The sequence below is a fragment of the Perca flavescens genome, chromosome 9 (assembly GCF_004354835.1).
Source record: "Perca flavescens isolate YP-PL-M2 chromosome 9, PFLA_1.0, whole genome shotgun sequence".
NCBI lineage: Eukaryota > Metazoa > Chordata > Actinopteri > Perciformes > Percidae > Perca > Perca flavescens.
Window position 1 is genome coordinate 27,040,590 of NC_041339.1, and position 24,508 is coordinate 27,065,097.

Genomic DNA, 24,508 nt, shown 5'->3' on the forward strand with positions numbered 1-24,508 from the left:
CCATAACCAAGTAGCTTTTATACCCTAAAACATGATCTTTCACCGACTTTAACCAAGTACTTTTACCTAAGCCTAATCAAATCTTTACTATTGCAGTGACTGATCAGAAAATTATATATGCTATAAATTAATCATTTTAATCCATTGTAATTCATTTGTAGTGGTTTTGGAAGACACAGACAATAATCTATTTTGTTTGGAGAACTTGTTTCTCATTGATGTCTTGACCAGTAAAATGTATATGCGGCACACTGTGGTTAATGCCTGAGAAAGAAAAAGACATGACAAGAGAGTTAAATACTTTCCCTTCATTTCCTTCCATCGTAATCTTTCCGAGCAGTGACACTGGCTGTCCAATTATCATCATCATCATCATCATCATCATCTCCACTAAATGTGTCACACACAAGAGAAATTACCTGGAAACATGTCCAGAGTTCAGAAGAATAGCGGGAACCACCGCCCAGTATTAAACCAGAAGCAATCAAAGTGTCCTCTCTCTGTCTCTCTCTCTCTCTCTCTCTCTCTCTCTCTCTCTCTCTCTCTCTCTCTCTCTCTCTCTACTTTGACTACACTCTGCCAATAACACTGACTCGCTACTTCGAAATGTAATGTGTATACAACCATGGCTACTTTGACAAATGCACGTCCCACTGTGTGTTCACAACCACAAGTAAGTGGTGTGTGTGTGTGTGTGTGTGTGTGTGTGTGTGTGTGTGTGTGTGTGTGTGTTTACTGAATCCTTGTTTGCCCACCTTGCATCATCAGGTGAAGTTGTGAGTCTACCTGTGTATGTACTGTATGTAAGTGAGAGCCTGCCATCAGTGTGTGTGTGTGTGTGTGTGTGTGTGTGTGTGTGTGTGTGTGTGTGTGTGTGTGTGTGTGTGTGACAGATTTGGGTAGCTGTATGTTTACTCTCAGATAGGAGGTGAGGAATATCACGACCCTCCTCCAAACCGCCTGCTCTACCGCTCTGCTTTCAGATCTAACCGTTGTTTATACGATCTGACTCTTGGAGACAAGGTGACGTCATTAATAATATTTTCTCCCGGAACTTCTGTATCATACAGGTTACAGTAAGCATTTGTCTGTGAATGCGTAAGAGTGTAAACTTACCTCAATATCAGTCCTCTTACTCACAGGTTACTGTTGGCCATATCACCAGTCTGTCAGCGGAGAGAGAGAGAGAGAAAACTTGATTTTACTTATTGTGGAGACCTGGCTGTAAAAATGCTTCTTTGAAGTTGATTTTTCAATCTCAACCATGTAGCACCCTTTCTGAACTTTTGCATTCTGGGATTCTATGTGTACATGCTAAACATTAGCCTGATAACATGCTAAATTGTACATGCTTGTAGCTTGGCTCTGTCCAAAGTTAAAAAATAAAATAAAAAGCCAACTAGCATCGCTTACACCATGAAATTAACAAATTCTTCAAAGGGATATTTAGTTTACAATCATGTGAAACTGAAAACCAGCAAAGGCTCACACCGAAGAATCCGCAAACATTGTTTTTTGGGGCATTATTTCTTAAATCAAACATAGTTGCTGATTAATTTTCTGTTGATTACACTTATCAGGATCAGGGAATCAGAATAAGATTTAATGTCAAAGTAAGTTTTTTACTTGCAAGAAATTTGCCTTGCTGTGTTTGGTGCACACAATAAACCTCTTGAAAAAAACAATAAAGCAAAGTACTGCAATAGCCACAAACATAACTATAGAATAGAAATATTACAAGTAAAAATAAGTCAAATGGATTCATTGACTAATTGTTGCAGCTCTAAAGGAAGTACTCTGTTCAACTTCTTCAATGTCAATGCTGGAAGCAGAGAGGGAAGAAAATTCCAAAGGCGATCGTGCCCAGTATCTTAACAGTGCTTCATCTGTTTGGTGGAGGGTGTGCGTTGGCAAACAAAAAGGAAAAGCACCCCTCCCAAAACAGAAAAAACAATTTTTTTTACATTCATCGTTTGTTTTTGTTTTTTTTAGCCCTTATTTACCTTAAAGGGTTACATAATTTCTTAAAAAGTATGCACTTATCTGTCCTTTGCTCCTTTCCAGGAAATTGGTTCTTTGTCTTTTCTTTGTAGTTGGTGATTGATGAGTTGGCAGTTGCTCAGACCCTCAGAGAGAGAGAGAGAGAGAGAGATCAGGAGAGAGGGGGAGAGAGAGAGATCAGGAGTGATAGAGAGAGAGAAAAAGGTACAGGGAGGGATGTGTAGGCCTATTTGTACACTGGAAATTTGTTGCATAAGATCTTATCTCGTTACCACGTTGTGAAGACACACTTATGTAAATGCCACTCCTGTGCTTTCTCTGTCCTTTGGACATATCTGTTATTCTTGCTCTCATTGGTGGTTTTGGGCTTTGCTTGCATTGCTATTGTTGATTTTGATAGTTGCATCCGATTATTTGACGTCAAAAAGATGGTACAGGATGTACAGGACCAAAGTTTAAGAGTGTGAAAATGAGTGTTATGTTTGCCGAAGTTTTTTCTTGGTACCTCAGTTGGCAGTTGTATTGTTACATCAGATGACAAAGTAAATAAGATAGGCCTTGTGTTTAAACATTACAGATATCATCTTGTCTCTCCTTGTGCATGTATGATGTCCTTACCCTGATGTCACATAAGCTTGACGCCTGGATTGGGTTGTAAATCCATCGCTCATTTTGTGTGTCTTTTTAAGTTATACAACTAGCTAGTTTCATTTTACAGTAGCACCAATAATAACAGAATGAAACTTTCATGAATGAGAAAAAGTAAAGAAAGTAAAGTGATAAGTTGGTTGCTCGGAAACATCTTTTCTATGATCCCATCAAAAACAAGTAAACATGAAGTTACTGTAGCATTACAAGCTGTAACATTAATTGCAAAATAATAGGGCTGTACCAAATAGTTTCTAGTTTCATTCATAATGTTGACATTCAAATTCTCAATGAACATATGAATGCTGCACAGAATGTTTATTCATTCTGTTTAAAACAGTATGTATAAACAGTTTCAGATAAAGGCTACAGTAATGTTAGTATTATACTATTTGTAGAATAGATTCCAGTGTTGGCTGCCTATGATTGTTTCTGACTCGTGTGAGCCAAACATTTCCAATAACTTCAGAGTGTTGTTTCTGTCTTTGCATAATGTTGCTGTAAGCCTAAGGGCACAGTTAATATTTCATCATTATTTTTATGCTTTTTTTGGATTAGCTGACATTATTTATGTTGACAAAAATATGTTATATAAGTTGATTTAATAAACTTATTTTTTTTATTAATTTAAAGGGGTCAAACTAAAAATTTAACTCAATTGCCATGTTTCTTTCCTCAATATCTGCGTAAGAGCAGAGCTGTATAGTAACGAAGTAGAACTACTTCACTGCTCTACTTAAGTACTAAAAGGCTGTATCTGTACTCTACTGGAGTATTGTTTTTTTTCTCCTACTTCCACTTTTACTTGAGTAAATATTTTTGATGAGTTTAATACTTTTACTCCGATACATTTTTTATGTGCTGCATTGTTACTCGTTACTGTTGTGAATTCCTCACGCTACGGAGACTGTGTAGGTTACAGTGTGTGTACGTTAGTTACGTACGCAAATTACACTATTATTAAGAAATCCCCGCGATCGCGTCCTGTTTCTTTTCATTACGGTTGCCCGTTCAGAAGTCAGAGACGATGTAAGTTTGTACTCTTTCTAATTAGCTATTATTGCAGCAGATTAATCTATTCCTGAGTGGTTTGAGTCCTGAATGTTAACCGTTTGACCCTGTGATGTGAAGCTGCTAGTTTATCTGTATGTTGCTAGCTTGCTAACTTTCCTGTTCATCACACGTTACTAGCTAGCTAGTGTGTGATATGTTTTTTGGGGCTTTAATTGTTACTGTGCTGGAGAAGATGTTCATTTTACTTGCACAGTGTGATAATTGTACATTTTATTTCAGTATTTGTTAATATTTGTTATTTTTAATATAATATATTTAATATTTGTTAATTCCTTTGGCTACAGCCTTAGGCTAAACATTTGACATAATATAAACAATATGATATTCAAACTTTTGACTGCTTTCTGTAATAACTAAATAACACAATACTTTTACTTTCAGTACTACTTGCAGTGCTTAAGTACAAAACATGTTGAATACTTTAGTACTTCTACTTAAGTGTGGTGCTTAAAGAGCACTTCTACTTCTACTCAAGTCACTTTTTTGATAGAGCACTTGTACTTTTACTCAAGTATGGGTCTCTAGTACTTTATACACATCTGCGTAAGAGTTAGTAATATTCATGCAGTTTAGAATAAGAGAAAATATCTTACGATTTGTAATTGTTTTGTAATGTTTGTACATTTATTGAGGTCTGGGAATGCGTGACATCAGAACAAGGAACACAGTCAGAAGGTCATATAGGTTTTAAACACCCCCTTCATTAGGACTGCACTCACTTTTGATTTTACTTCAAAATAAAGTTTAGACAGTTTAGATAATCTAAACTGTTGGCTTGTTACAACATGTCTGATCGCTTATGTTTGTTACCTTGTTGTCTTGGACTTTTTTTAGAGCGATGCGGCCAAATTCCTAGATCTTACAAATTACTTTGGTGAGTACAATGTTAGAACCAATTTGTGAATGTCCATTTTATTTGTATAGCACTTGTCATTACAAGTAAACCCAAAGTGCTTTACATTAAAAACAAAAATTAAAACAAAGCATGAATAGAAATAAAAATACAAAACAAGATAATCAACAAAAACAAACAAAACATACAAATTCATACACCAAACACAGACACAGACACACACACACACACACACACACACACACACACACACACACACACACACACACAGTAATTAAACAAATGCCCGAGAAAATAAAAAGGTGTTTGAGTTTGTTTTTAAATTTGGACACAGTTGTGATGGATCTCAGGTCATCAGGCAGCTGATGGCCCGCCTTAATTATTATATTATGTTATGCATGTCGCTACAAACAGGGTTTTGTGTGTGTGTGTGTGTGTGTGTGTCTGTCGACAGCCGTGTCGTCTCAAATAAGATATAGAAAGGTGCCACCATTAGGTTACATTTAACCGCTCCAATGCCCTCAAACTCTTGAGTGTAAGTCAGGTGCACTAAGGGTTAAAGAGGGTTGGAGGTTTCCATACAGAGTGCCTGACATCTGTTTAGAATAGCTGGCACTAGCATCTAATCTATTGGGGTCTCACTGCACAACAAGAAGGAATATATTTTTACAAAAACTGTTTGGAAAACATGTCTGAGTTTTTAAAGTCAGACATAAGCTTCTGTTGTGGTAGTGGTGTGTGTTCGTGGTTTATTTGAAAGTAATCCCGGTGTTGAAAAGTGGCCAGAAATTGCAGGCCTGGCCCTTCACTTTATATATCTCCTGTTTCATAAAGAAGCTGCAGTACCAAAGATTTACCCTTCTCAAAGCTCTCTATACCTGCTGGCACAGGCTCCCTGTGTGGTTCCCAGCCAAGGGAGATCCAGAGCTTGTGGCAAATGACCCACTTGCTTTTGTCGAGATATGTGTGTGTGTGTGTGTGTGTGTGTGTGTGTGTGTGTGTGTGTGTGTGTGTGTGTGTGTGTGTGTGTGTGTGTGTGTTGAAAGGGTTGGTTGAGTCATTATGATGTTATCAGTTATTCCACTTAACATTTGATTCTGGTCGTTGATTTGGTTTGTTATCAGTTAAGTGAAACACAAATACTCATTCCAAAATAAGATTAACATCATACTTTATTATGTTGAAGAAGCTCACTTGGAATGTCAGGTCTGTTGCATTTTCTAGCTTGTGAACAACCTTCCCACAGTCTGTCTGTGTCCTCTCAGTGAGATTGGTTAACTGAGCTTGAGGCGTAAGCAAGAAACGTAAAGACCACAAATGTTACTTCAGGTCATGACTTTTAGAAAAATCATGTCAGAGAACAATCGTTTGAATAAATTCAACTTCCTACCCACAGTACGTTTATACCTAGTAAAGCTTAGATCGGGCCCCAAAAAAAAATCAAGCCCGACCTTAACTGAGCCCGTGCACGTTGTGTCCGAGCCCGCCCCGGCCGACACATTAACTGTAATTATGAGCCAGAGCCCGATTTAAACCAGACAATTTTTTAATACATGGGCTGTTATAACTGACGTTCTCAAGTACAGTTCCGAGTTTTTTGAACTGCAGAAAGAGGACATTGAAGGCTGATTACCATCTTTTCTGCCACAGCAAGCCTGCTTCATGTGTCTGTTCATCGTCAAAGTCCCCGTTTTTTTGCTGTCATAGGCGAGCAGCGTGCCGCACTTAATGCGCTCGACAAAGCCAATGCATACAGTAGGCTATGTTGTCACTGCCCACGACTTGTTTAAAATGGTTCCGTGCCTCCGACTTTCCTCCAAACTTGCTCAAAGTTAATTTTCCTGTTTTTATTTGTTTCTTTACATCTTCAAGCTCCATGTTGCACTTAAGCTACACAATACACCACAGCAGGCCCGGGGTGAATCGTGCGAGTGGAGGAGTCGCTACGCGTGATTATGGCTTAGCTTTCTCCCCACCCATCAAGGGCCGGCCCAGCCCGAGGATAGTGGTGGGAAATATGAAGGTGGGTGGCAGGTCAAGCTCGGGCTCAGGCAGATAATCTAAACTCTAATACCTAGGGATGTCACGATTCTCCAAATCTGTTTTGATTTGACTTTCGATTTTTAAGGTCACGATTCAATTTGATTTTCAATTTAAACGTTTTGGGGTTTTTTTTCAGCACAAACACTGTTCCCAATTCACCATTCATTTACGGAGGGGCACCTGAATGCGACATGAAGTCTTGTAGGTGCCCATGTGCTTAACTACATGTTGTTTGTTTACATAACTTACGGGGGAAGGCAAAATGTTGACACACCGGTGACTTTAGGGAAGCAGGAGGATTTTTCAGTTGTATTGTTTCTCCGTCATCTGTGACTTCGGCAACGGCCATGGTGTCTCAAAAAGTGCAACTGCAGGCCAGGCTACTGGTAAGCTAACGTTACCCTTAGCTGCATGCTACTGCCGGTAGCTATGCTGCGTCGTTTTTGTGTCATATTTTGTTTTCGTTTTTTCTTCAGACACTCAAAAAATACATAAAATATATATATAAAACATATTTTGTGTTATTATCTTCTTATTACGTATAGGTAATTACATTTTTTAAGTTAAGTTTGTTTTGCTAATAAGTTGATCTCAACCCTGTTTTTCTAGGAAATTTGATATAACTTACAAAAGGATCTACATTTGGCTTTTATCTTATGTGTGGTTGCAACCATATTGCTTATTTTCTCTACTTGGTCTACAAAATGTCAAAAAAGGGAAAACGTTCTCAGAACAATTTCCTAAAGCCCTGGGTGACACCTTCCATTGAATTGTGTTGTCCAACCAACAGTAGAAAACCCACAGATAAGTAGTTGTTGATTAATTACTTTTTAACCCTCCTGTTGTCCTCGCTTCTAATTTGACCCATTTTCAACAAGGTTTCTATATCACAAATCTGGGTTTCTTTCAACCAAATTGTCAAAGAAAATAACAATGGATGGTTTCCTACAACACTCTTCACAAGTAAAATAAAAAATATTTCTTTCATTGAATTGGGGTGTTTTATTCTATTTTATAGAATTTGAAAATAAAAAAGACAAAAAAACGTTGAAAAAAGTGACAAAAATAAGCTTCAAAAATTGGAGGGAAAAAAATCGCCAAAACATCGGAAAAAGTGACAAAAACGTTGGAAAAAATGTCTGAAAAACAAAAAAAGAAACGTTGAATTTTTTTTTTATGTAAACGACGGGAAGACAACTCAAGGGTTAATTGACTGATGTGCCAGCTCTAAATGCTGTATGTGTTTCTGTGTGTTCATAAGCAAGACACTGAAAAGCTTCCCCAATGTAATGGAACCAACACACGTCACTTTACACAAAATCATTGTCACTTCCAGTTTTCGGTAAAAGAGAATAGGTCTTCACAGTAAGGGGTTTCATTTTGGTTTTTTTCTTCCCTTTTATTTTTTTGTTTTATACACTTCCTGCTAATAGGACCTCTTTTCCCTTTAATCAGTTAAAGTTTCAAAGCTCTGCACCATAGTAATATTTCAGCCTCTGTTAGCAAATTTACAACAAATTTCCAAAGACGTGTCAAACTGTCACTCGCCTTTGTGTCGACTGAAGGGCTAGCAAATGAATACCATGTGGCGTTGTGCTATTTCAGCCTGACGTGACTCCATTCCAGTTGTTGTTTTGTTATTTTGTTTTACTGAAGTCCAATTCCATGTCAGGTTTTAGTTGTGGCCTGCCACAGAGAGAGAGTGCAAGTTCAGAAAGCTGGAAGCATGCACTCTGCAAGTATTTGAATTATGCCATTGACGTCAGCACAGTCATAAAGTAGACGGCTGCCCTTCCCCTGAAGTATTCCTTTGCCAGCAGGCCTGTTCAGCTCAGCGCAGATGGATTCAAACGCTCTCTGCTTCACAGACCGGCTCTTTTGTTTGATTAGTTGGGAAGCATTTGGACCCCCTTCCCTCCCCTGCCAAAAAACACCACCATTAACCGCACCCCTCTTTGTTGAACAGGACAGAAAGTCGCCTTTTTGAGATGAATTCAACAACAAAATACCCACACTTCAATTAAAATCCTCATGGTTATTATCAACAAAAACACAAAACAGGCAAACGATGGTTTGGTAATCATTACTGTGCGGTACCGTGGCTGGTTTTTGGCAGAGGCAGGATCCAGATATCTTTGTTTTTTTCTGAAACTGATGTTAGGCCACATTTAGATGTTACTTGGGGGGATCTTGTATTTAATCTTGATTCAATCAGAAAGTTTCATTTTGTCAATATGGACAAACACAATCAATCTTGTTTTGCCTGCTCACTAATGCCAATAGTCTTTATTGGCTCAATTAGATTGTATTATGTTGGGGATACACACCCACACACACACACACACACACACACACACACACGTACACAGATACACTGACACACCAAGCTTACCCATCATGAGGAGGCATGCTGTGTCGAAGTCATTTGAGGTTTGTCTCAGCTGGTCTTCATATGTTACTGGAGACACTGATCCTGCGTTGCACGCAAACCCCTTCGTCATAAAGCCCCTCTGGTGCCTTTCCTCGCTCCGCTCATCAAGCCTGCTCCGTCTTGACCTGGACCGGGCTGGCTTGGCTCTGTTTCAAGGCCTGCACACTAAGATAAGTCAAGATAATTTTAATAAGACAGTCATGTTTTTCTTGACAACAGTTCAACAACAGCTGGAAAAGTGTTGTATAGGACCAAAATCATTTTTTGCTTGGCCTCGATAAAATGTTATTCATATAATGTGTGTGTGTGTGTGTGTGTGTGTACATGTGTACATGTGTGTATAATGTCATGTTCAGTCCCGCTCCGATCTTATTTTATGTTTTGTTTGTTTTCTGGACTTCCTGTTTTATTTTGAAATCCACTGTTTGTATACATTCCTGGTCACTTGTCTACCCGTCTTTGTCTACTTTCCCGCCTCTGTGATTACCCTTCCGTCCCTTATGTGTCTCACCTGTGTGTAATCATCATCACCTGTTCCCCTAGTATAAATACTCACCACATTCACTTACCTGTGCCAGATTGTTGATGAACCTTGTGTACTCACTCTCCAGTGGTTTTCTAGGTTGTATTTCCCAGTGTTTTCGAGACCTTTTGCCTGTATCCTGACTACGATTTTTGCCTGCCGATTTTGCACCTCTGCCTGTTTGTTCTTTGAACAATAAAGGAACCTTTCTTCACTGCTGTTCTGAGTTGTACATTTGAGTCTGCCATTGTACCCTGACATATACATATGTGTGTGTGTGTGTGTGTGTGTGTGTGTGTGTGTGTGTGTATTCATATATCTCAAAGCCAAGAAACAAGAGCCCGACATGTAAACCGAGCCTGTCTAGCTAAATGTCAGCATGCTGAGGTTGTTTACTTCCTCTTTATTGGAATCAAAACCTGTAAAAGTGATCTGAGCCGTGGTTTCAAAACCAGAGAACCCACTGCGCCTTGCATATTTTCAGGATGTAAAATAACTGAACTGATCACACCTGCAGAAAAGGTTTTGCAGCCTAAATACCAGATTTTTCTCATTTATAACAACAACAACATAGACCATTCACATTTAACAAAGGCCAATTTTATACTCCATCCATAAGATAGCCCTAGTTGACATCTCCTTGGGCAAAACAGTAAAAGTATTTTGTGTGTCTGTGTATCCTGGACCCCCCCCACCCACTCCTGCTCTTTGACCTAAGAATAACACATTGTGTGTCATAAGAACATATGAGGTAACATATTCCATCTAACAATCCAGTACTCAGAAATCCTAAAAGGCTTTGACCACCATAAATTAAATTCCTCTCACATTGAAATATCAGGAATGCGAAGCAAAAATCTCTGTATGATTAAATACCACTATGTTTTTTTTTTTTTTTATAATTTAGGTGAATTGACCCTTCAGGTCTCTCTGTTCAGGGAGCTTTGGCTAAATGTCTAAAATGGATATGCAGCAAAGTCAGAAAAGCAATCAAAGTCTTTTTAGTTTTTTAGTTTTTATTAAAATTGAGTATGACTCCGTTCGTGATCAAACTTTTTCCTCTGACTAAGAAGCTGAGTCGGTTCCAGCAGCAGCAGCAGCAGCTGCATGCTGGCCTGTTCTGATTAGGCAAACGTTTTCCTGATGATTTTAGAAATCTGTCCTCACCCCTGACATCAGATCCACCCCCGCACCAACACTAAACCTCTGTAATCGTAACTCTAGACGCTACTTTGAAACCCAAAGAAAAAAAGCATCAACAACAGCGACACAAGTTTGGCTAACTGGGTTTGTGGCTCCTCTGATCCATGCTAATCAACCCGAGGGGCAAATGCCAGTCAGCATGACAATGAGACCCATTCAGGCCAGTCAGTACTGTTGCTCCCAATGTGGGAGTTCAACTCAGGTAACACAGACAAAGCCTGCTCTGTTGCTGTGTGTTTGTGTGTATAGAAGCTGAAGAGAGCGAAACACTGTGGTGAGAAGGATCGAAGGGAGGAAAAAAAGATGTGAGAGTTTACGTGACTGAGTCAAAACAGATGGAGAGGTTGAGGGTGAGTGCAGCTCAAGGACAGGACGGTGTTACACTCACCGGTCCACAGATCTGCTGATAGGACAGACAAACCGCCTTGTTGACGTCTGTCAACATTTTATCAGAGAGAGCGAGAGAGATTTAGGAACAAAACAATATTTTTACACCAGAACATGACGACTGTTCAGATAGCAGCGAATATTGTATCTGAGGCAGACGCTTGGTGCCTCGGTGAACCTTCAGACTTTGCGATGTCAGACTGTCTCTGAGCTCAGATGAGTCCGCACACTATGCTCCTCACATTCACCTCCCACATGCATAAATCACTCCGTATACCTCTCTGTATGTGTACATGTGTGAATCATGAGTATGTGTGCAAGTGCTCACTCTCTGTGCAATGCATGACTTGGTGGAAAAAAAGGGATATAGTTCTCTAGCCATTTCAAACTAAATAAGCAGATTAGACACGATAGGCCTCTGTGAAGCTCAGTTGGGACTGAAGCCCCATTTGGGCTGGATCAATGTTGAGTACTGAAATATTAATATTTCTCTTCACTAAATGAATGCATCTTTGCGGATGACGAATTACAGGAAGTTGTTTGTCAAATGCACATGGTCAAATGGTTTTCCATGAAATATTACACAGGAGTCAAATTCATTCTCGGTCTCAGTAACAAGAAATGCAACAAATTACTTTGCAAATGAATAAAAAAAAAATGCCTATAATAAATTGTCTCCACTTTTTCAATTGTTAGCATTTTCTGCTTTCATGTCATTTTAAACTGAAAGCATTTGGTTTTTTTGGACTGTTGGTCCTGCAAAGCTGAACATGTTAAGTCCTCACCTTTTGGCTTTAGGAAACTGTGACAGACATTTGTAGCACTGTAAAATCAGCTAAACTTGTGTTTTATTAATATTGTGGGCGTATATCCTCATGAACTTTTGTACTAAATAAAATAAAATTCTCACAACTTGAAAACTTTAGACAGTTTGATTAACACAGCAGAGACTTTTTTTGTGGTATTCCAAGGATTCTGCAAGGGATCTAATGTGACTGTTCACCCTTTGGGAGTTGATGCATGCTACTCAGATTTATGGCTTTCGTACTTTCGAGTTCTATAGTAAATCAGACAAGAATGTGTACATATATATGTTATGGAACGGTCAGGGAACACTGTGTCCTCAGAGAGTGGGAGGAGAAAGAGTCAGCAACCATACAAAGCACACACATGGCTGTTACATATGACCATGTTAAAGCATTTTTATGTAACAGCTTTTGTCAGAACTGACTTTATTGCAGTTTAAATAAAAGCAGAAGAGCCACAAATCAGACTAGTAGTCACATGACCGTGCCCCCTGTTGCTACACCAGAAACAATAAGTTTAACAACACCAAGACCACAAGCTCACCTGCACAGCACCACATAGCCGAGCAAAATCAAAGCTACTTTTTTCATGATGATTTCAACTCATCTCTGTTTTCAGGTTTAATTTTTTTTATTTAACCTTAATTCAAAGGAATATTTTAACATTTTGTGAAATCCGCTTATTCACTTTCTTGTTGAGTTAGATGAAGATCGACACCACAAGTTATTTTAAAATATGAAATTGTTGTTTTTACATTTCTTTTTGTGTATGGATTAAACAGTACAATTCGTAAGTGCTGCTTTTTTACTTTAAACTGGGCCAGGCTAACTGTTTTCCATTTCCACTCATTATACTAAGCTGAGCTAATCAACTCCCGGTTCTAGGTCCATACTTGATGCACAGAAATGAGATTGGTGTCGATCATATAATTGTACATTCAGGCAAGAAGGCAAACCTCCTTTTGAGGATGGTGACCTCCAAGAGAGACCAGACCAAGGCGACATCACAAGAAGTGAGACACAACAATACAAACGTGGTCAAATAGACAAAATAATAGTAAAACACAGCCATACTGAAAGGGTTGATATGAGCCAAGAACAGATGAATACAAAATGAAGTTATATTTACTGTAGAATATACAGTGAAATCTTAAGTTTGGCTAATTATCAGCTTCCTCAATTTATCTTTCTTCTTCAGACTCCAAGTGGCTGCAGCAGAAAACATGAAAGCTGTCTTTTTGTATTAGGGACAGACAGCAAACATACAAACTCGTAACTATAACAACTTGAGCAGTTCAGCTTTAGCTTAATCACCACATTACAACACATCAGAATTCTTAATCTGTGAGTCAGCGTCCAAAATGTGTCACAGTGCTGCTTCTGGAGGGTCACCACATGAAAAAGGCACCAGTTTGTTTTACCGACACTGCATTCCAGAGAGATGCCCTTACCAGTTATGGCTCGATTGAAGCTGCAAATTCATAAGTGGTGAAGCACATACAAATCCTCCGTTGCAACAGAACATCAAGTCATTATGTCTCTCCATTCTGTTTATACATGTAATTCACAACCAGAGGGCAACCAAATCCTGATACCGTCTATTGAGACATTTTGGTATTCCTCCTCCCTGTAAATCAGATAAATGAAAACACAATGAAACACAAAGTCATTTTGTTACTTCTCAGAAAGCCGGCTTACAGAAATGTTTCAATCCCCAATCGTTTCGAGGCCACATAACATGCTCCTAAAACCACAAACTTCACCACCACCCTTCTTCCCTCTTTTCACAATACTTGTCAGGGATAGATTTTGCAATGCCGTGCATGTGAAGTCATAATTTGCCTCGTAAGAAGTGGAGGAGCAGCGCTGCCTCACCATACCACCTCTGATCTTGCATAGGAAGTGTTGCATAACACCTCGAAAGGTTTCAGATGAACCTGTTCTCTGCTTCTTGTAAAGCAATAGATGTCACAAAAGAATGGCTCCCCCTCTGTCTCTCTCATTCAGGATCCTGGCACTGCTGCTGATTGGCCTACGTCAAAGTTTGTTGCCTCTTTTCTAAGTGTTTGTGGTCTGTTTACACTGGTTCGAAGGAAACATGGCACCTAGCCCTTCACAACATCATTACATCTAATCATGAATGCTTACTCATATATTAAAAGCAGAAATTAGTATGACATGATAAAAGAGGCCCCTGGCCTCTTATCCTGTCTGTTTTTAATAAGTGTGTTTGTGCCTGTAGGTAATCAACACTGATGATTTCACCTCCACAATGCCATACAGCATCATGGCTGCTGATAATGCGCTGCAGCCCTCCTGCTCTGCTGCAGCAAGCATCACATCACAGGCAGGAAACTGACTTTATCCCCACGAGAGGATGAAAGATGCAGCTGTCTCACACACAACACAAACACACACTGCTTTAAGTCTTCTGGTCTGACGTCCTCTGGGCACACTTGTCCATAAATAATGGTATTGCCATGCGCTGTATACGAGATGTGTGTGAGCACCTGCTGCACAAAAAAAAAAAAACATCTCCCAAAAAGTCCTGCGTCAACGAATTGACAAGCAACAGACATTTAGAAACACCATTAAAATCATGGATTTTAAGTATAGTAGGGAGAATATAATGAATAAAACACCAAAATATTGCCTCAAATTAAACAAATTGTGCAGGACTTTAAAAATAATTTGGAGTTAATCACATCATCACTACAAAACTTGCTATCTTGGCTCAATCTGAGAGACAATCAAAGAAAACACAATGAATCGTGGATAGATGGACACTAACAGGAACACATACAATACTGCTACAGCTCTTTTCAATTCATGTTAAGGTCATATTTTGTGTTCTTGTTTAGAATTTCATTACATATGTATATGATCAACCCTGTTTTTTTTTGTCCACCCCTATCTCCTCTAACTACTGAACATCCACACATTTTTGTATGTTATTGCTGAAGGTTTTCGGTAACAAGTTTGCGTAAGTGTCAACAATATGTTTGTTGGGCTACTTCGTCCATTTTATCTTTTGTTGTTAATGGAGGTGTTGCTAACTTTGTGTAGGAAATACTGCATATTATCATGCCAGTGAGGCCTAAACTGAATATTGAATCAAGAGAAAGAGCTGGCCTCATATCCTCATACCCCTGCATCCATCAGCTGGAAAGTACAAGTTTGAATGTTTGTGTCTAAGTACAGTCATGAGACATTTTGGTTCATGTATATGTATTAGTAAACTGTCTGAGCGGATTAGACATGCATATCTGTGTGTTTTTCTGTCTGCCCCAGTGGGATAGACACTGTAGGTCTGAGCGCTGATCAGAAAGGTCCTTGTGTCGGGGTGGAGGCGGTGGAAATCCCCTATTCCATTGTGGTGCTAGTGTGTATGTGTGTTGGCTTGCGACTGCTGTTTCCCTTGGTCCATCTGAGGCCATGAGAGTCTACAGAGCAGACGGCTGTAACTAAAGTAATTGATGGTATGCAGCTAACAGGCATGCTTCTTCTGTTGAAATAAGTGTGAATATAAAAGCATGTTTTCGTTGGTAATACAACTGTAATTTCTACAGTAAATACTCTTTTTCTTTTATAAGCAGAATTATGGTTTTGTCTTTACAGCGAGTGTTGCAAGCCACAAAGCAACAGCATGAAAAAAAATGCCCCTTCATAGATTAGTCATGGTAAAAATCAAACACAAAAACTTGGCAGAAATCCCTCTTGGTTAGCAACACACTTAAAGTTTGAACATTGAGACTAATTCTTGTAGAGTCTATTACTTTTTACAGACATGTCTATAGTTTCAGTAATCTTGTCTATTAGTACAACTTATCTGTATCATGCCTCACCCTTTAACCCTGCGGATGTTTACCAGATTATATGATTAAACTGTCATGGGATTGTACCATCATTCAATTACCATAAAGGTTAACAATCAGGCTAGTTAATGTCTTGCAACGATTTTGGTTGACTCGTCTGTTGTTTAGCTGCAGAATAAAAGCAGGGACTGGGTTGTGTTTACTTTATGGTCATTTATTTCCCATTGTCCTCGAAAGTGTAGTTTTTAAAGCATTGACATAAGATTCGATCATAATAGCACTGAGAAATAACTGAGAGTCAATGTCCAACAAAATCTTTGTTGCTGTTGTTTTTTTAACTGGTGGTAAACTGCACTGGAGTAAAGACTGGAATTGACTCTGCTTTCCAGCAGGGCAGGGATCAGAGTAAGACTGTTATACAAGCGCCAAAGTTAAGTGGATTTGGAACCTACCTAAAGAATGGATTCAGTATGTGGGGACCCACAAGAAGTTGGCTTTAGGTCCAGACTCACTAAACCAGATTTTTCAGCACTGTACCCATTTTTGTGGGTTTTGAAATCCATGTCATGAACGTGGTTAAGAGCTTAAGCAATAAATCTAGCAATTCAATTTTACTGCTGATGCAGCCTCACTACCACCCAATCTAGTTTTGTAAAACATATTTCAACTTAAAGCCATGTTTTTTGTCAGTTTGATATGGCAAATGGTTCTAAATACTACAGTAATCATCAGGCTTAGTGATGGTTGCTATGATGAAGAGCCAGCCAGAGAGGAAAATCAGAGGAGTAGCCAATTTTAAATGTTAAAGGAATTGTGTCTTATTTAGGTCTATCAAAACGTTTTGAATGCTTTCCCTTCCTCATAAAACGCACATTTAAAAATCTGTTTGTTTTTTTTCAAAAGTTTGAATTGTTTACATCTATGTTAACTAGTTTGTGGTCTTCTTTCCTTCCTTCGCTGACGCATTGCTGCATTTCTTGGTGCAAAACCAACACCTGTAGATACATTGGAATAGTTTGGAGCTATTGGCTGGACTGTGTATTACAATACCAGTGTGCATGTGCAGGTAAAAAACTGCTCCATTAGTGCTAGAGGACAAAAACTCCATAGAATAACTTTAACTGTTGCAAAAGGGATCAAAACACTGTGCCGCTGATTGCTGAATTCATCTATCATTGACCCAGAATCTAAAAGTTAACTGATTTAGCTGGATGTATTATCCGGCTTTTACGAAGAACAGTCTTTAGTTCCCACTCTTTGTAAGCAGTGCGGAATTATAAGCTTAGTGATCGGATGGAGTTGTAGTCGACTTCACTCCTTCAGTGTTTATATACACAGCCTTGTAGCTTTTATTTTTTTATCAAAAAAGACAATTGTTTATCTGTTGTACTAACTATTCAACCTTTGGAGAGGCATGCTCATCTAAGCTTTTGATGGGCTGCGACTGCCATTCACCAGAAATTAAACAGGACAGCTGACAAACTCCCCCTACTTTACTCTTAATTCTTGCACGTTTGATCCTCATAAAGATAGAATAACAAAACCAACCTCACCATTGACACAGATGTTACAGATCATGAAATGTGTTGTTAGAATTACTTACTTTACTTTCCCCATTACTGCATGGGCTAAAGATATAGTTGTTTCATGAGTCCATGAACAAAGCTAAGACCACTTATATGCTACTTTCTGTCTGAGCAGAGTGTAAAAGTTCAAATGAGAAAACTGTTGGAGGGAAAAGGAGCTTTCTAAACACAAACCACCTCAAAAGTGTTGAGAATACGGGGAAGAAACATCTCAAATGAGTGTAAGCCGATTTTGACATCAGTCGTTTCTGGAGTTAAACTAAACACACACACACACTCCCTCTCTTTCTCTCACTCCCCACATCAGAGTAGGGGAAGGCTGCGGGCAGAGTGCCAGGTGCCTCTCGTGTTTGGGAGAGCAAACAGGCTCATGTCTTTGATGGCGAGCAGATCAGAGCAGGGGACACATTCTACGTGGTCGCGCTAAGGTCGCCGCAGTGCACACCCTGCTGCCATGTTGTGCTCCGCAGCTAGGAGACCCGGAGTATACAGTATGCAGGGGCAGCAGACAAGTGTGTGTGTGTGTGTGTGTGTGTGTGTGTGTGTGTGTGTGTCCATCCCATCACACACTGCTTTCCAACAAGGACTCACTCAAACCTTGATGTACAGTTGTAGTTTTCTGAAAAAAAAAACAACAGTTAAACCACTGGAACAGGGTTAGAATATTGACTCTAAATTCATGCAATAAGATTTTATGCAGTGGCTACAGCACATTCTTGTTTTTCTCTCTATCTGGTCAAAGGCCCTCTGTAGTATAAATAATATTTTAAAATAATTTAAGGAAAAGCCCCTCACTGTATTGATAATCATGCTTACCGTAACATAAGGGGTTTAGACTTGTGGAAAAGATAGATATCCAGTATTAGTTTTTTTTTTTTATTTTACCTCTGTGTTTTACTTTTGTTGCACTACCATCACTTTATGCCGCATTTGTTTTGCAAGACAAGCGAAAAACAAATTGATTGAAGATTTGCTGCTTTTCTTTGTCTTGTGTGATAGTAAACTGAATGTCTTTGGGGTTTTGGACTAAACACGACATTTGCAGACATCACCTTTTATTACTATTTTCTGACATTTACTTGAGAAAATAATTGGCAGATTCATCGATAATGAAAATAATCAGTAGTTGTAGCCCTAATTCAATAACTGCAAACATTATAATACAGATATATCAGTTACCAAATGTTTTACAAAGAAAAGACAGCACAAAGTATGATTAAACAATGACATGCACACCCTGGCAGTTGCGTAACATTACGGAAATATTGTTCAGTTCTGGTAAAATTGATACCTAACTCAGTTCCTGTAATTTTGTCTCCGGGTTACATTTGTATGTGTACTGTGGTTGGGCCTTCGACCTACTGTGTATAAACTGCAAAGCAGTAACCACACATGTCTTGACAGCAGCTGTTAATATGTATGCACCAGATTATAATGACAAATGTTCTCGAATATGCGTAGACTCATTAAAACATCATGTGGGGCCCCTCCAGAGACTGATTACCATGTTTGTGTCTCAACTCCTGGTCAAACAAAACGATATCACTATCTGTGGAGTGCAGTTATCTGCCTACAGCCAATAATCAGATGTCATTACTCTGATTAAATGATGTTACTTAATCAGTAGCTTGTATTTGTACGTGCATGAGTGTCAGCGAAAGTTAGTTAAAACAAAAGTTTGGTTTGGCATGACAAAAGCGTATACGTGTGTGTGTGTGTATTCATATGTGTGTAGATTTACAGGTGTCTGTTTGCTTCCTGTGAGGTGTGGTAAAGTGCGTCTGTGTGTGGCGAGGGAGAGGGGGGTGAGGTAGTATTTGGTTTCCTGCTCTTGGGGGGTTGACGTTCATGTAAATGAGCCGAGGACCCTCAGATTGTGTGTGTATGTGCGTGTGTGTGTTGGGGGGGGGGCGGGGTTGGGTCACACACACACACACACACACACACACACACACACACACACACACACACACATTTGCATAGAGAGAAAAGTTGAGTGTGTGACAGAGCGAAGTCCTAGCCTTCCTCTGCTCTACTCCGCTGGGTGCCACCTCTAACCATTCCTCCTCCTCAGCAGCAGCAGCAGCAGCAGCAGGCGCCCCGAGCAGGACCCGTGGGTGGATGTTGCCTGGGAGTGGCTGGACAGTGCTCGGGCTCCATGTGCGCCGTCTGTTCTGACTGTGTGTCTCTGTGTGTCGACTGCTTGTTGACAGATGAAGCGTACCAGAAGCTGGCCATGGAGACGATGGAGGAGTTGGACTGGTGTCTGGACCAGCTGGAGACCATCCAGACCTACCGCTCCGTCAGTGACATGGCCTCTAACAAGGTAGGAGAGGCTGCATTGTGTTTTTCACTCTTCTTAGTCATTAGTGAAGAAAATGTTAAAGGGCACAAGGCTAATGTTGCCTTCATTTTATTCAAATCAGAGAAACTTTTTTTTCAAAACGTTCCATTGATTGCAAGTGTTTACACGGAAAATGCTCTTTTGAAGGAGCTCTCAAATCTGAGCAGCAAGGGATTCTGCAGGGAGCACTAATCCTTCAGCATAATAAACACATGAATGGCAGTGTACAGAATCCAAAGATACTGTAGCTGTAAACGTACATGAACTTAGCATGACCTTTGGAAAGTCACCATGTTAAAAATCTAAACATGTACAGTAAGAAGATGATGATGATGATGATGATGATGATGATGATGATGATGGTAGAGGCTGCAGCAGTACGCAGTGTTTGCATGAGCGCTGTCAGGTTGTATAGCCTGCACACTTGTATGAATATGACTGGATGTTACTTATCAGCTAATTTCTGCCTAAACCAGCATCAAGCTCCATTTATTTCTGCTTTATTTATTTTTTCTCTCTGTGCAAAAATGGTCTGACAAAATTAAGTGTGTTTTTATGTCTTGGTCCACTGTTGCCCTCTTTTCATCTTTCCTGTCGGACAATTTTTCACTGTCCACTGGTTATTCTGTTGCTTCTGCGTCCTAGATTGTGAGTGATCAAGGTTCAGTTCCTGGTTCTTTTTTTAAGTGACCCCTTAACCATACTACTCACTGACAGAGCGTAATACACAGCAGTATTTGGCCTTAAAGGTTAATTCCTATCGCTCGATTGACTCTCTGTACATATAACATGTAACAATTAGAATTACTACTACTTACATGTTTAAATTTAATTACTAATTCAGCCTATTTAAAATGACTTCCTACCTTTTTTATTATTATAATCATCATTGGTACTACCATTGCAGGTTGCAGGGCCCTTTAGGCCCCATCAACCCTATTCTGCATGACCAAAAAGCTAAATTTTTAAGTGCATGACATCATCCCAATGTAAAGTTTATAGACTGAGAGGGAAAACGCAGGCGGGACCAGTGCGGTAGCAAACCCAGAAGTCAGAAAACTTTTTGGGAGTATGCGCTGGGCAAGCAATTTTTATTCAAGTGGCTCTACGCCATCTTTGAGTCCGGTATACAGTTCCTATAATTCATCCTCGGCCATAACAGAAACATGAGTTCTGTCAACATGAGACTGGATGCTCGGCCATCTTTGGTTTATTTGTTGTAATTACGCCTTACACTGCTGTTAGAGATTTCACCTTTTCTTGTCGACTTGCTTGTGGCAGTGACATTCCCAGAAAGCTGCTGTACATTACAGGATGATTTGCAGCTGTGTGTGTAAGAGAGCCTGAAAACAGTTTGTCAAGCCAGCCAAGTGCATAAGGTTGTTATTTCTCATAAAAATGGACAACAGGATGCAAGGGATCCCACAGTGGGTCAAACACAATAAACTAGAGAGGAAGAGAGAGAACATTTGTGTGTGGGTGTGTGTATGTGTATGTGTGTGTGTGTGACTCTCTCTTCCTGTCTCCTTCCTGATCCCCAGCTCACTCTCCAGACGACAATAGACTTCCCATCATGCCAGTTTGGATGGTTAATGGTCGTGTTTATTTATCCCATTGCTGTCGTCATCCAGACACACGCCCAGCACTGACAGTCAGCTGGATTGGTTTCAGTTTAGAAACATGTGGACAACTGAATAAACACTATTAACCACTTAAACAAACAGACATTTAGTGTAGACATGGATATAAGGCCACAGGACGACTGAATCACACGGGAGAGACAGAGAGTAGAGACAAGTATGTCAGGAAATCCGTTACAGCAGAATGAGATGGAATTTTCCAAACAATAAAAAGTCACAACGCTTTTTACAAAAATGTCCCTGTAGAAAAGCTGCTGGTTCATATCAACCCTCATCTGTGGACTTTAGGCTTTGATTTTAGCACTTTTGCAATCACAGAAAATTTGGCAAGGATTGATCCCAACTATGGAATAATGACGGGGCAGTTTTATGCTGCTTTTTTCCAGAAAATACTGTATTAGACTTGATTTGTTTATTTAAAGATTCAGCCATTAGTGTGAGTTTCTGTATAGAGAAATTACAACACGACATCATGACTCATCATGATAACATGCCACTTGGCTTTAGAAAGTGGCGTGTATGTTTACATACACGCCACTTTCTAAAGCCAAGTGGCGTGTTATCTCTACGCATTTTGAGTGCCGTATACAACGGACGGGTTGGGTTTATTAAAAGAAGAAAGCTACGGTTGGGTTTAGGAAACGTGACACGCGGGTTGGGTTTAGGAAAAGAAGAACCTGTTGGGTTTAGGAAAAGAAGACCCGGTTGGGTTTAGGAAAAGAAGAAAGCAACAGTTGAGTTTAGGAAACGTGACACATGGTACACGAAGGAAACGTGACACGCGGGACACGATCCCCGGTCTCCTGGGTGAAAGTCCTGTGTTTGACCCATTCACCGACCACCCTCCCTACGCGGATTTTCGCCCTTTCATACCACTCATTTCCTACACAATCGCAAGGTAATGTAAGTCAATGGAGGCCAAACAGCGTTGATAAACATGCTAAAAAGCGAGTATGCGTCTTGATAGTACGCCAAAAATGGCATACGAATTGGCGTGTCATACATAAGCCACTTCATGAGATCAGTCTAGAAATTAAGAGTGCTGGATGTGACTGATCTACAGTGCAGCATATCAGGTGGCACAATGTGCTTACTGTATAATTTGACCCTCTCTCATTGATGTGACTTTGGCAGGTGGGTGAATGTGTCCTGAAACGCACGTAACCATCTGATAAGGACTCCGTCATGTCTGTCTTGTACGCATGAACTGTTTGAGTGTGTACGTGGCTGTGTCTACATAACGATCGGTTAATCCCATTGATATCTAGGCTATCTTAATCCTAACCTTGTTTTCACAGTAAACTAAAACATTACACAACTGCTGCCTCTTTGTCATGTGAGCCATTACACTTCACCTGGTTTTAATAACAAGAACATGCCAATCAGCTAATGTAACCCCTCGGCTACCTGTTGTGTTTAGAATGGAAAAAGTGCTATTCAAGCTGTGGCAGAGTATGAAACATGACTCCAAGGGAGGTGAAATTAAAGAGGCTGCTGCTGTACAGTACCTTCAAGGTGAAGTGCAGATTGTTGCTGCTGAGGGCTTACAGTATGTGACTGTCCTCCCTGTTATGTACGGCTGACGTAGATGGGTCAAGGCCTGTTGCGAGTTGGAATATTCTTCTGTGTCGAGGCTGTAGACCTTCTGTTATTTGAAACTAGGGCTGAAATGATAAGTCGAGTAACCCATTAGTCAATTGGCAGAAACATTTTGTTGAAGTGATTTTTTTAAACAAAAATAATATAAAATAAAATATTCACTGCTGTCCATTTCTTAAATGTGACAGCATTTTTTGTTTTTTTCACCGTTTTATATTATTGCATAATGATCATCTATATCTTTTGATCACGCCTTGGATTTGGAAATTCCAGAACACATTTTTCACTATTTTCATTTATAAACTACACCATTAATCGATTCACTTAAAGACTAATCGACAAATTAAACAATAATGGAAATACCTGTTAGCAGAGCTGAAATGATAAGTTGAAGGATCAGCTTCTCTGGTTCCAGCTTTTAAAATGAGAGGATTTGCCGTTTTTGGTGGTTTTATGTCTTCAGGTTTTGGACTGTTGGTTGGACAAAGCAAGACCTTTTAAGGCTGCAACTAACGATTCTTCTCATTAGCGATTAATCTGCAGATTAATTTACACAATTAAATCCTTTGATCTATAAAACATCAGAAAACTGTCCATTCACAAATTTCTATTTTTCACTTCATCAAATGTCTTGCTTTCTCCAAACAACAGTCTAAAACCCCCGTAAATATTTAATTTATTGTAACGCAAGACCAAGCGAAGCAGCATATGACAAACGATTATGTGTTAATCACAATAGTTGCAGATAATTCTATTTCGATTGACTAATTCATTCATCGTTGGGGCTATAATACATTAAAGACATTTCCTCGGGCTCATTTGTCATTACAATTGGCATTTTATACTTGAAAAACAATTAACCAATCAATCAAGAAAATAATAAAAGACAATAATTGTTAGTTGCAGCCCTAATTGAACCCTGTTGATTTAGCACAGCTGTTACTGGGCCTTTGTGCTACATGTGTTGTGTAAACAAAACAGAGTTGGCAAATATAATACCAATGTGTTGGTTCATTGACGGGTTAATGTGCACTGCTTTCTCCAGTGACCCCTGCTAGGAATTATGCAGTTTTGAGGCTGAAGAGAGCTCTGTTTACTGAGGGATATACAGTTTGCACTCTTACTCTAGTTAGTAATGAATAAGTCAAATTAACAGCCGGATTCTCGAGTGCTGTGTACATCCATTCACGAAAAAAAAGGAAAGGTTTAGTGATTTTTGTTCCAAGAATACTGTTCTACCACAGCACTCTTTCTGTGAACGTGAAGGACTCTTGATAGTTAAAATAAAAACACATCCGCACCTGGCTAGCTTTCGAAGTTCAACGAAATCCACTGTGTTTATCAAAACAGTAAGTGGTATTGATCAGCACGATATTGACAGTGTAAACCTCAGAGCTGTGGCTACCGGACTGCAGGAGTAGTGAACAGCAAGCAAAGGAGCTCAAGAGGCGGGACTACCCCCATGAGGGTGTGTGTATGAGGCAGAGGTCTCTCTCTCTCTCTCTCTCTCTCTCTCTCTCTCTCTCTCTCTCACGCACACACACACACACACACA

General features: G+C 39.6%; 1 protein-coding gene across 3 annotated transcripts in view; it reads left to right on the top strand.

Moving 5' to 3' along the window:
• pde4ba (phosphodiesterase 4B, cAMP-specific a) overlaps positions 1-24,508 on the top strand; it is a 202,403-nt gene that overhangs the window by 164,554 nt on the left and 13,341 nt on the right. For all 3 annotated transcript variants that reach the window (XM_028588407.1, XM_028588408.1, XM_028588409.1), the window contains one exon: positions 19,584-19,696. In XM_028588407.1, the coding sequence (XP_028444208.1) occupies positions 19,584-19,696 (113 nt within the window). The remainder of the gene's footprint in view (positions 1-19,583; positions 19,697-24,508) is intronic.